Source organism: Desmodus rotundus, chromosome 7 (genome assembly GCF_022682495.2).
Source record: "Desmodus rotundus isolate HL8 chromosome 7, HLdesRot8A.1, whole genome shotgun sequence".
In the NCBI taxonomy this organism is placed as follows: domain Eukaryota; kingdom Metazoa; phylum Chordata; class Mammalia; order Chiroptera; family Phyllostomidae; genus Desmodus; species Desmodus rotundus.
In genome coordinates this window covers 67064546-67078761 of record NC_071393.1, presented here as the reverse complement: position 1 = coordinate 67078761, position 14216 = coordinate 67064546, and the positions used below count along the sequence as shown (strand labels likewise).

General features: G+C 37.0%; 1 protein-coding gene across 1 annotated transcript in view; it reads left to right on the top strand.

Annotated features, from left to right (window-relative positions):
• LOC112311673 (olfactory receptor 4F3/4F16/4F29) overlaps nt 1-14216 on the top strand; it is a 27306-nt gene extending 13090 nt beyond the window's left edge. The window contains exons 2-3 of the mRNA XM_024568097.3: nt 7698-7772; nt 12514-14216. Coding sequence (XP_024423865.2) covers nt 12535-13473 — 939 coding nt within the window. The 5' untranslated portion in view covers nt 7698-7772; nt 12514-12534 and the 3' untranslated portion in view covers nt 13474-14216. The remainder of the gene's footprint in view (nt 1-7697; nt 7773-12513) is intronic.

Genomic DNA, 14216 nt, shown 5'->3' with positions numbered 1-14216 from the left:
TTCACTTGGGGATTTTTTCTGTGTCTTCCCATTGTTCGTGCAACTATTCTTGTTTGTCTCTGTTTTAAATTGATCTGTTCTGACTCCCTGGGTTTATGGTATGAACTTCTATGGTAGAATTCCAGTGCGATTCAGTCGTGCTGTGTCCTTAATCTCCTGAGCTCAGTGGTCTTGAGCTGTCGTTTATGGGTCTAACAGTGACTATCTCTGGTCTTTTCAGAGCTCTAGGTTTCATTGTCTCACCTGTGTGAAAAAGAGAAAGAAGAAAAAAAAGGAGAAGGGAAGGAAGGAAAATGGAATAGAAAAGGAAAGGAAGGAAGAAGGAATAAAAAAGATCAGAGGAAAAATAAGAACGAATTTTAACAAAAATTAAAATAAAAAAATAAATAAAAGAAGGCAGGAAGAAAAAAAAAAGTAAAGGAAGGAGGGAAGAAGGAATAAAAAAAAAGAAAGAAGGATAGAAAGCAGGAAGGAATTCAGGGAGAAAGGAAAAACAAAATAAAAAGCCTTCTGTTGGCTTTTAACTGGTCCCTGCAGTAGTTCTGCTGGTGTTCCTGTCGGGAAAGGATAGGGGGTGGGTGGAGGGATTGGTTTCACTTTTCTCCCTTCCTGACCCACACTCTTTGCTGTTTTCCAGCCTCCAGTCCAGTTCCTCAGGGTCCTTCTGCTCCATCCTAAGCCTTTAGTCCACCATTTTTCCTGTCCTTGAGGTGCACCAATTAGGAGCAACTCACACTCCACCTTCTTGCTCTTTGCTGTTGTAGATGCTAGGGGCTCTCAGTGTTCCTTCAGGGTAGTTCAGCCCCCTACTGAGTTAAGTCTTTCCAGGGACTGCAGTCTCCCCTAGCCCTGCAGCTCCCCTCTGGACATTTTGCCTTCCTCCTAGAGAGGAGTAGGCCCGGAAGGGCTCTGTGCGCAGGGGTAGGTGGGAGATGTTCAGTCCCTGGTGCTTCAGGTGTGGTCGCCTATGGGCAGCCGGCCACTGATCTGGGTACACATTGATCCCCGGCTTTGTGCCTGTGTGCTCAGGGAGCCGGGCCACTGATCAGAGTGCACACCCACCTGGGGTTTCAGGTGTGGGTGCCCAGTCCGCTGATCTGGGTGTGTGCCAACTGTGCTTCAGGTGTGTGCTGGGGCTGCCTATCTGGCCTTCACAGTCCAGGGGCTTAGGGGATAAGGGCACAAGAGTCCAAGGCTGCTGCGGAGAGTTCTATAAACAGCCACTGAGTGCCTCTATATTCTCTTTATCTTTTCAATAAATCCCTCCTATTCAAGCCCCCTGGTCCAGACGAGCACCTGGCCTCTCACACAGCCCAGCCTGGCTCTCTCCCAAGAATCCTGCAGCAGCCCCTGCAGCCCCTGACAGGGACTTCAGCCGCCCTGGTTCCCACACTGGTCCCAGGGACCTTAATGTCCTTAAGCACTCTTCTTACCATCTGATCTTTCAATGTCCTCTATCTTTGGTCTCCAATCTTCATATATGCTGGAATACCATTGGCTGGTCACTCTGTTCCTCACATCAGGAAGGCGTTTCACTGGTGCTGAGGGGAAGTGGACTCTGCTCCCACCTGTCTCACCACCATCTTGTTTTGAAATATCTTGACATGCCTCTTTATGTACACATGGCTTTGGTTACTTTTTCATGACAAGTTAATATAAATGAAATAGCTGTTCTTTTGTGAGGCTTGATTACTATTGCAAAAATGTCTACTAAAGTGGTTGGGTAGATTTAAAATTCCATCACTAGTCACAAATTGAAGTAGTGGCTACTCCCACCTTTGCAAACAATGGATGAATAATTAATGTGATAAAGGTGAAAGACAATAAGAAAAAATACATAACTGTTATGTACTATAAAATTAAAAATTTCCTTCTATTTGTATGAAATATTACATATTTATGAAATATTACATATTTATAAAATATGTAACATTTGAGTTATAGAGCATACTAAGATAAATACCTCTGAGCCCATCTATCATTGCATGTACTTTCCTGTCTCTTACCTCTTTATCCTGACTTCTACCCAATAGTAATCACTATACTGGATTTTTTTTTTGTTTATTCTTCTTTTGATTTTTTGAAAAAAATTTTATTAAAGATGTATTATCTATAATCAGTATGTTTGATTTTGCTCATTTGTAAAGTTTATATACATACTTCTTTAAAAATATGTATAATTTATCACAACTTATTCAAGAAAAATGAATATATATTTTGAATTTGTCTATCTTTTCTTTTCAGTTTTAAAATTTACTGGCATAACATTTTTATAGTAGTTTTGTTATTTAAAAAACTGATTTATCTATATCATGTAGATAGAGTCCCTTCTTGGTTCTATGTCTCTGTGTCTTTCTCCTCCCTTCCTCTCTCTCTGTGAATTATGTGGATATCTATCCACACCTATCTGTCTATCTATCATCTATCATCTCTCTATCATCATCATCCATCATCTTAACATCTTACTATCATCTATCTATATTTAAACCACAGGTGGCAAACACAAGGCCCTGGGGCCAAATCTGGCCCTCCACCTTGTTTTACCTGTCCCAGCACCTTGTTTCTACCTGGCAGCAGCACTGAGCTCTTGCTTAACTGTTAAGGAATAGTTACATTTATACAGTCCTAAAATTACATTCAGCCCTTTGAAGGCAACCATGAGGCTGTTGTGGCCCCCATTGAAAATGAGTTCGACACCCCTGATTTAAACAGTTTTATTGAAGTGTGTTTGATATACAAAGAACCTGGAATTACTACCTCTCCACTCTAACATAGGCCAGATGCTTAGTCTGGCCTACTTTGTCAGATGTCTTGCTTTTATAATGATTTGCTCACAGATATATCAGACTGCCCTCATTTGTACACCTCAAGTTTATTAGTTCTATACATGCCTGATCTTATTTGTTGAGGATAAGAAGTTTCTTATCCTCAGATGAAGTAATATGACTGTGTCTCTGCTTCAGTGTTCCTGAATATTCTTTGACAATTAGAAGGCTGGTTAGTCCTGGGCACAGAAGACTCTGGAATGTCATATGGCTTAAACAAGTCTCATATATAGTACCCGGATACAAACTTGTTTAGAAAATTAAGATTAATATTACTTATTACAAACCTGTTGAATCTAAGACAAAAGCAGGAATGAAAGAGAGCCAATGTATCTTTGAGTTAGTAAAAGTTGGAGTAACAGCATACTAAGGTGTTTATCAGGTCCCTATATTAAAGTTTCTGAGACTTAGTCAATCAACACAACTCAGAATGTGTAGCCGTACAGTCTCTAGTTGGTTGAAAAACATAGCTACAATATTTTGCACCTTCTTCTGCTAAGAGGTGGAGTCTATTTCCCCAATCTTAAATATGTCCTGGTCTTATTCCTTGCTTTGACCAATGGAATGTGGCTAAGATGATGTTACATGAATTCCAGAATTTAGGCATAGTTGGCTTTGCAGCTTCTGCCTTTGCCTTGTTGTAGTGTTCCCCACCGCCCTGTAAAAAAGCTTTACCAAGACAACTGAATAATAAAAGGCCCCTTGTAGAAAGAGGCATAACCAATAGGCAGCATTAAGGCTCCAGACAAATGATGCCTCATGGGAAAGCCCAGGTGAGCTTGGCTCTAATTGAAGTCATGAGCATGTAAAATGTTAGTGATTTAAGCTACTTTGAGGGACAGCAATAGATAACCAATATAGAATACTCTGTGTAATCATAGTACATTAATGACTTTTTTTACTGACTCTCTGCATACTTTTGATGCAAACATAAAGTGTAAATGGAGGAACTTCTCCATTTTGTTGTCATTTCTTTTTAAGAAGTTGACCTATAAGAGATTAAACCATTAGTGATTTGCCTCATTTCAGCTCTGCTAGCATTTTGAGTACAGTGCTCTTGTGCTGCTATTATAACACCATTTTCATCTCTCCATACCACACACATAAAAAAGAACCTAACTGTTGATGAACCATCTCTATATATTATTATCTTAATACAGTTATTCTTTCTAATGGTTCATGGGTCACATTCTAGATCACATTCTAGATGCCACACTGAAGGCTTATTTTTTATTTTTACTTTTTGTTTTGCTTTAAATTTTATTTTTATTGATATGTAATTGACATAGGACATAATTTTAAGATGTACAATGTGTTGACACATACACATATATTGATATGTGATTACCATCATAGTATTTTTTAAAAAGATTTTATTTATTTATTTTTAGAGATAGGGGAAGGGAAGGAGAAAGAGAGGGAAAGAAATATTAATGTGTGGTTACCTCTTGCACATCCCATACTGGGGACCTGGCCTGCAACACAGGCATGTGCCCTGAGTGGGAATTGAACCAGCAACCCTTTAGTTGGCAGGCCCGTGATCAATCTACTGAGTCATACCAGCCACGGCTCCACCATAGTATTAAATAAAACCTCTATCGCATCACATAATTATTATTTTTTGTTTTTGTTTTTCAAATCTATAATTTATTCTTTCTTTTTTTATTTTTGTTCAAGTACAGTTGTCTCCGTTTTATCCCCACCACTTTCCCCCACCCCAGCCATCCCCACCTCCCACCCTTGATCCTATCCCCTTTGGCTTTGTCCATGTGTCCTTTATACATGTTCCTTGATGGCCCTTCCCCATTTTCCTCCCATTACCCCCTCCCAACACCCCTCTGGTTGCTGTCAGTTTGTTCTTTACTTCCGAGCCTCTGGTTATATTTTGCTTGCTTGTTTGTTTTGTTGATTAGGTTCCACTTACTGGTGAGATCATATAGTATTTGTCTTTCACAGCCTGACTTATTTCATTTAGCATAGTACTTTCCAGTTCCATCCATACTGTTGTGAAGGGTAGGAGCTCTGAAAGCTTATTTTTCTTAAATTATAAAATTATGCTTCATTATAAGGACAATTTAAATATAATCAACAATACTGAAAATGTAACTGGCATTTACAGCTCAGTCAGAGTTCTTTATTAAACAGGGATTTTTTTTTTTTTTTGTTATTCCACGAATGGTTAACCATTGGAGTCTTCTTTCTCTTCTTCTTTCTCTCCCTCCTTTCCTTTCTATGAAGATGACGAGCATCATTTTCACTATTTTAGAGGTTTATGTCTTCATTCTTATGATGTTTCTACCTTCATAACTAAGAAGAACAAGCAGAAACAATTGATAATTTCACACACACACAAAAATCCCAAGTCTCCTTTCCTCCTCCTCAAGTGACCCATTACCACCTTTTCCCTTTGGTTGCTGTGGTCAATTTTCTGAGGTCCTAGGAAACACCTCCCTGGGCTAATTCACTCAGAATGGTAATCCCAGGTCTATGCCATTGGTCCAGGTAGGTTAGATGGATGGAAACTGTTTTTGATGGAGATCAGAACTTTACATGGAACCACACAGAACAGTGAGAATCTAATCAACCAGAAGAAATTAATCAGCTCTCTTATTCCATGTGGATATTGCAACAGAAAACTCACAGCCAAAACATAGAAGACAGCAGGATAAGTAGAGTCAAATCATGACTTCATGTTTGGTGTAGGGAAAATTGTTTTAGGGACTTGTGCACAGATGTCTTGAGTGTTGGTCTCCAGGCAAAGAATAAAGTAGGGGCAGAGATTTGAGTCCAGTGGGAATAAAATGTGAAGACTTTTGGGCAACACTGAAGAACCTAGCTTTGATATATTATGATTTCCTTGGCCACATACTGGATGAAAAAGTAGAACCATCACAACAAAAGCAGCATGGTACAGAGGAAATAGCATGGATTGACTAGAGAATCCAAGGGTCAAACATACAAATGTGCCATCAACTTGTTCCTTAGTGTCAGCAATGCCATTTATGCTCTCTGTACTTTGGTTTCCTTAACTATAAAATAAAAGGATTTTACAATTACTAGCAAAGTTTTATTCAGGTCCTAGCAACAACAGCCTTCTCCAAGACTTGCTACAATGAGAGCAGGAAAAACAACCATTTGGGGAGCATGCAACTCCAGTGCCCCTTCCAGTATGTCTTTCTGCTATTCCGAAGAGTCCTGAGCTCTTTCTACCCACATCAAGAAGAATAAACTAGTGGAGAAATTTTAGAATGATTACATTGAGATATTTTTTAAAAATTTTATTCAGTAATTCCAATTTAAACACAACCTTGTTAGTAATCTGAGACTAAGATCAGGAAGTAGAGAATTACAAATCTATCTGAGTGACCCCAAACACACTGATCTACTTAGAAAAATACTCTAGAATTGTCAGCCTTGCTTGAAGTGGTGGTAAGCCCATATTATTTATAATTTATTTCCTATTTGTGTGGGATAGCACAAGGATGAGTAAACCTGAGCAGAGAAGATGTATACCAGAGGATCTCTGAGGTATCTATCATTCTTTACACCCTATGCTGATTGGCAGGAGTGTGGGCAGAAGTCAGTGCTCAGTGTTACACAGAATAGTGGAACTCAGGACACAACAAAGGCATACTGGAACTTTTTTGGGGGTACCACACACATTTTATTTTATTATAAATTTTAATATATTTTATTGATTATGCAACTACAGTTGTCCCATTTTTTCTCTGCTTTATTCCTCTCTGCTCTGTAACCCCCTCCCACCATCATTCCCCCACCGTAGCTCATGTCCATGGATCATACATATAAGTTCTTTGGCTTCTCCATGTCCTATACTATTCTCTTTTTTAAAAATATATTTTATTGATTATGCTATTACAGTTGTCCCATTTTACCCCCTTTATTCCCCTCTGCCCTGCCCACCCCCTCCCACCCACATTGCCCTCCTTTAGTTCATGTCCATGTGTCATATATATATGTAAGTTCTCTGGCTTCTCCATTTCCTATACTATTCTTAACCTCCCCCTGTCTGTCTTTTACCTACCATTTATGCGACTTATTCTCTGTACGTCTCCCCTCTATGTCCCCCTCCAACTCCCCTTTGATAATGCTCCATGTGATCTCCATTTCTGTGGTTCTGTTTCTGTTCTAGTTATTTGCTTAGTTTGCTTTTGTTTTTGTTTTAGGTGTGGTTGTTATTAAGTGTGAGTTTGCTGTCACTTTACTGTTCATATTTTTAATCTTCTTTTTCTTAGATAAATCCCTTTAACATTTCATAGAATAAGGGCTTGGTGATGATGAACTCCTTGAACTTGGCCTTATCTGAGAAGCACTTTATCTGCCCTTCCATTCTAAATGAAAGCTTTGCTGGATAGAGTAATCTTGGATGTAGGTCCTTGCCTCTCATGACTTAGAATACTTCTTTCCAGCCCCTTCTTGCCTGTAAGGTCTCTTTGGAGAAATCATCTGACAGTCCTATGGGAACTCCTTTGTAGGTAACTGTTTCCTTTTCTCTTGCTGCTTGTAAAATTCTCTCCTTCTGTTTAATCTTGGGTAATGTAGTTATGATGTGCCCTGGTGTGTGCTTCCTTGGTTCCAGCTTCTTTGGGACACTCTGAGCTTCCTGGACTTCCTGGAAGTCTAAAATATCATAAATCTTTTTAACAAAAGTATTCCACTCTTATTTCCCTCTTCTTCTCTGGTGTCTTATTATTAGGTTTTAGATCCTTTGGTTGCTCTGGTCAAGGCAAATAGTTCTCTAGAGGCAAAGTCCCTTGATCCATAAGCTCCTTCTAAACTATCATGCTTTTGCAGAATCACTTGGTCACTGTCCTTTTGAGCTATAATAACCTTCATTTGTTCTTATGGCAGGATTTTATATGGCACTTTGTGTTGGAGAACACAGGAAAATCCAGACTCCTGGAAGATGCTGTTCTCTCCGTACAGGTAAAATGGAAGGATGGAAATGAATTTAGTAATGCAAAAAGTGGTTTAGTTTGGACATAATAATTTTGTCTTTGGAATTGTTATGAATATGAGCCATATACTCAGGTGCTTGAATGCCAAAGCAAAGTGTGCAGGATATGAAACTGAATAGCATAAAAGGATCATTTTGAAAAGTTTATTGACATATTAGAAAAGGTTAACTCACCTTAACATTTAGTTAAAATCACATTGTGCCTAGGGTAATGTGAAAGACATTAGAAAAAGTCAAATGGTTTTATAATATGGATTCAGCATTGGTTGCAATTAATCACTCTGATCTTGATGCTGATTGAATGAATGATTCTCACCCTCTGCCACTTAATAAACAAGCAAGAAAAATTGATGACACCTGGAAATATTTTTAAAAGGGTAATTATATTTTTCACTCCTCTAGCTTTTCAAAAGTGATGGGTATAAACTTAACATCTTCTGTGAAAAGGGAAGCAAATCATTAGGAACTTGTCAAGTTTACAAGATGGAAAGGGATTTTATACAAACAATAAAAATAAAAGAAATGGAGACCAAAAACCACAAAGCTGAATAAATAATTTCCAATATAATTTCATCTGAAAATATGGTGTTGCAAATTAAAAAAATAAACTACCAGGAGATTGAACTAGTTTCCCTGGTCTCTTATGTGGTTTAGAATTAGAGTGTTTTATGTCAATTTTATCTCTAAGCTGTAAGTATCAATTTTATGTCTAAGCTGTAGGAAAGGTTTAGAGGAGGCTGACAAATGAGAAACATTTTTGGATGGAAGGGAATAAGACAGAAAGAGATCCTAATAGGTGCATAAAATGTATGGAGTTTGTTGAGTCTTGCAAACAGAAAGCTAAAGGGTGACTTAATTTGTTGCATTTATGTACATAAAAGGTGTTCTGAAAAAGACACAGAATTATTTCTATTTCTCACAGTTATAAAAGTAAAAGTAGAGGTGGCCTTAAATTAGAGAAGGCAGGACTTTAGTTGGATATAAGGAGGGTTTTTGTGATAATTTTAAAGATAAAATGCAGCAAGTTTGAGCTGTGGGAGATGTTAAACCCACAATATTTTTATATTGAGTGATGTTTTACATTAGTACCTTGTTCAAACCTAACAACTGGCTGTGTTCATCTTGATGACTCTCTTAGAATATTTAAAACCTCAGTCACCAATATTTCCTTCATCCATAAGGATTAAATATCTAGAAATCTGGAGAATTAATCAATTATCTATGGATCAAGAAAACAGATTAATTACAACAGAAGGCAAAGAGTTAGGCCTTGTCTTTTGCATCATGGATATTAAATTAAAATTATGACTATAATTATATGTTTAAGAAAACATATAATTATATGTTTTCATTTCAAAGCATAGCCAATCTATAAGAGGAAATGATTTCAGAACACCATTATGCAGGATTTTTCTTCATGGGTATTTGACAATTTTTAAGTGAATAAACATCATATTCTTGCGTCTCCATCTGGAAACCTCTCTGACTTTTGCTGTGGACCGAGGTTTGGATTCTGACTCTGTCTCAAGTGACTTACAATCTGTGATGACCCAAACTTTTCCAGTATCTACATTTTCTAATATTTGAACGGATATATTCTCACGCTTTTGGTACATCCAGGTTCCATATTTATATCTCACTCTGCTTTAAGTTCACTTTTTCTAAAATTCCCAGTTCTTACCTATTTGATAGGGATTGGAGAGTCAAAAGGTTAATAAATTCACAGCCCCTTATGCATACCTGGTAAAAGCTTATGCAGAAACTCTTCTAAGAGCCTTGGCACTTAAAAGACACCTGGAGATATAATACTATAATTTGCTTATGATTATAGAATTTTTGAAGAGTTGGCCCAGAAAATAATGCAGATCATACCGCATAAACTACCTTTTACTTAAAGTAAGCTTTATTCTTTTTTCTTTTTCATTATACACATTTCCAATTTCTTCATCCTTTTTATATTTTCCTTTTAATCTCATTCATTTTTCTTTTCCCTTAATTCTTCTTCACTTTTTTAAAATTTTACTTTTCAATTACAGTTTACATTCAATATTATTTTGTATTGGTTTTAGGTGTACAACATAGTGGTTAGACAATCGTATACTTTACAAAGTGGTCCCCTCATATTCCCAGTACCTACCTGGCACCACACATCATTATTACAATATTATTGACTATATTCCCTATGCTGCACTTTACATCTCTGTGACTGTTTTGTAAAAACCAATCTGTACTTCTCAATTCCTTTACCTTTTTCATCCAGTTCTTCAACCCCCCTCCCCTCTGGTAACCATCAGTCTGTTCTGTGTATCTATGAGTCTGTTTCAATTTTGTTTGTTCATTTATATTGTTCTTTAGATTCCACTTATAAGTGAAATTATATGGTATTTGTTTTTCTCTGAGTGACATTTCTTTTTCATTTTATAACCCCTTATTTTCTATTAGGAACTATAAAGTTTTATTACCCATATTCATTAATTATATAATTAGTCATATATCCATATATTTTGAATCAGCCAAATATACCCTATTTTATCTTTCAGCAGATATTTATTTCCTGAAATACTTACATATCCTTATTATATACCTGGTGTGATTCTAAGTTTTGGGATACATTGGATAATAAGACAGATGTATTCCTTACCTTTATGGGACTTGTAGTCTCATCAGAAGGGAGAAAAACTCGTAAGTGAGATATGATATGGAAAGCAACAAATAAACAAACAAGACAAACAAAAACTCATAAACACAGCCAATAGTATAGTGGTTACCAGAGGGAAGGGAAGTGGGGTGGTAGTAAAGGATAAACGGGGTCAATTATATGGTGACAGAAGAAGATTTGACTTTAGGTGGTAAATACACAATTCAATATACAGATAATGTATCATAAATTGTACACTTGAAACCTATATAATTTCATTGACCATGTCATCCTAATAAATTTAATAAAAAGAAGAAAGGGAGAACAAACAAGAAAAAAAACAATGAATTACATTTGTAGTAAATACTACAAAGAAATGAGAGAAGTCCTCCTTCTTTAATCAATACAGGATGACTTTTATTTTGATCACTAAAAGAGTATGAATGTTATAATCTATTATTGTATACAAGGAGGTAATCATATTATTGAAATATTTTTGGATATAGAAATCTGCTGGCCAACATCATTTTATTTTTTATTATTTATTTACCTCATGTATTGAGCACTATAATGGACAAGTGAAAGAAAAGGAAGTAAAATGAACATTTACCGAATATTTACATGTTAATACCTACACATTAAATCCACAGTTATGAAACTTTAATTATTTTATTCCTACAACTTGTTTTGAGGAGTTAATGTTATTAATTGCAATTTCATAGATAAACTGAGGCTCAAGAATTCAAGTAACTTCTCCAAAATCAGATTGTCAGTGGTTGAATCATAATATAAATCTTGGTTTGCTGAATCCAAACTCCATATTCTTTCCACTACGCTTTGTTGCTTCTCTAAATAAAACTGAAATTACAAGATAATGTGGTAAGTCCTTCCACAGAGGTTAGAAACAAAATGCTTTTCACCATGATGCCCTTCATAATTTCAAGCTTCTCAGGTCATATGTTAAGTACTCTAGGGCAGTGCTTCTCAAATTATTTTTAGTGAAAAATCAGTTTTTCCCCTCAGTCTTTCATGGATGATACTTTAGTAAATACAAAATCACACACCTGGATTTTGCTCTGATGTAAAATGGCACCTAGTATGATGCAAACTGGTAACACAGTTCATGGATATGTACCACGGTGTGGACTACTTTTTCATTGCTTTAGGGAATCCAAATATAAGTCATAATATCTGTCTTCAAGACACTTACAGTACAGGTAGAACTGTATTCAATTTACTAAAATATGAGCAATAGTAAAATAAGTGCTGGTAAGATAAAGCAAGACCTCACAGATATATGTTAAAGTTTAATGAACCTTGAAGATAAATATGTTCCAGTGGTAGGGCATCAGGAGGAAGTGTCTGTTTGTCAGAATAAGGTGGGTGGTCTTGGGAGTGGATGAAATAGTTGAGAAGTAGTGAAGAATTTTGTGTGACTGAAGCCAGGATATATTAATCTTGAACCAAAAATCAAAAGAATTTGAGGTTGAATTCCAATTATTCACATTGATTAATCTTATATCTCATAAAGAACATCATGGTATCTACCCTAGGAAAAAGCCGAGGGGTCTCAAATGCAGAGAAGGCTTGGTGGTTATACTAGTAATAATAAAACAAGACTTCATAGGTGTGGTGAACAATTAAGTAATATTTAAGATGAATATGTTCTCAGAGGTGGGGACTGGGAAGGAAGAGAAAAGGGTCTGTCAGATAAAGGTTTACAGGCTTGGAAGGGATTACAACAGTAATTAGTTCTACGTGACTGGGGCCAGGTATTAGTTTTGAAGCAAAAATCAAAAGGTTTGAGGTTGAATTCCTGTTACTCATATTGATCATCTTGTATCATGAGTAATATCACAGCATTAACTCTAGGAAGAAGCAGAGGGTATTAAGTGCAGAGGCAACTTTGTAGTAGAAAACAGCTCAATATGAAAACCACCAATTTCTCTGTGATCACATTTCAAAGGCCCTGGGCATATGAGGTCAGTTTTAATGCTAAGGTAGAGAAAGGCTTTCATAACTCTGATCTCTCTCCTAATTTATTACATAATTATCACAATTTATATTTTCAGGTAGCAAGATTGACAAAGCCAATGGATGGAGCAAATCACTCTGCTGTGTCAGAGTTTGTGTTCCTGGGACTCACTGATTCCTGGGAGATCCAGCTTCTCCTCTTTGTGTTCTCCTCTACATGTTATGTGGCAAGCATGATGGGAAACTCCCTCATTATGCTCACTGTGACCTCTGACCCTCACTTACACTCACCCATGTACTTTCTGTTGGCCAATCTCTCCTTCATTGACCTGGGAGCTTCTTCTGTCACTTCTCCCAAGATGATTTATGACCTTTTTAGAAAGCATAAAGTCATCTCTTTTAGTGGCTGCATCACTCAAATCTTCTTTATCCACATCATTGGTGGTGTGGAGATGGTGCTGCTCATCGCCATGGCCTTTGACAGATATGTTGCCATATGTAAGCCTCTTCACTACCTGACCATCATGAGCCCAAGAATGTGCATCTACTTTTTAATAACTGCCTGGATGACTGGCCTCATCCACTCCATTGTTCAATTGGCTTTCGTGGTGAAATTACCCTTCTGTGGTCCTAATGTTCTGGACAGCTTTTATTGTGACCTTCCTCGGTTCATTAAACTTGCCTGCACAGACACATACCAATTAGAGTTCATGGTCACAGCCAACAGTGGATTCATCTCTGTTGGCTCCTTTCTCATACTGATAATTTCCTATATCGTCATCATTCTCACTGTTCAGAGACACTCTTCAAGTGGTTTATCCAAGGCTCTGTCCACACTATCAGCTCACATTACTGTGGTAGTCCTGTTCTTTGGTCCTCTGATATTTTTCTATATGTGGCCATCTCCTTCCACACATCTGGATAAGTTTTTGGCCATCTGTGATGCAGTTCTCACTCCTTTCCTGAATCCTGTCATTTACACATTCAGGAATCAAGAAATGAAGGTGGCAATGAGGAGAGTATGCAGACAGCTAGTGAATTACAGGAAGATCTCTTAAGTTCTGCCTGTATTGTGAAGAGCCTTCATTGATAATTGATGGTCAGACTCAGAGAGAAGCTCTTGTTTGTTCTACTTTAATTTGCTTGTACACACTGCTATTGAATCCACTTTATTTCCCACTCAGGAGGGGGGAATATTCACTTTAGAAAAGAGAGTTACATATAAAGTATTTGTAAACCAAAGGTTATAGTAGTCTTGATCTTAAGTTCCTAAAGAGTAATAGTTACATAAAGAAATTTTTGGAAACACACAAGGGTGCAGACTTCTTTTAAAAAATACATTTTATTCATTATGTTATTACAGTTGTCCCATTTTTTCCCCTTTATCCCCTTCCACCTAGCACTGTCCCTCCCACCAGCATTTCCCCCACTTTAGTTCATGTTCATGGGTTGTACATATACGTTCTTTGGCTTCTCCATTTCCTATACTATTCTTATCCTCTCCCTGTCTATTTTGTAGCTACCAATTATGCTTCTTATTCCCTGTGCTTTTCGCCCCCATTGTCCCTATACCCTCTCCCCATTGGTAACCCTCCATGTGATATCCATTTCTGTTATTCTGTTCCTGTTCTAGTTTTTTGCTTAGTTTGTTTTTGATTTTTAGGTTCAGTTGTTCATAGTTGTGAGTTTGTTGTCATTTTACTGTTCATAGTTTTGATCTTCTTCTTTTTCTTAGGTAAGTCTCTTTAACATTTCATATAATAAGGGCTTGGTGATGATGAACTCCTTTAACTTGACCTTA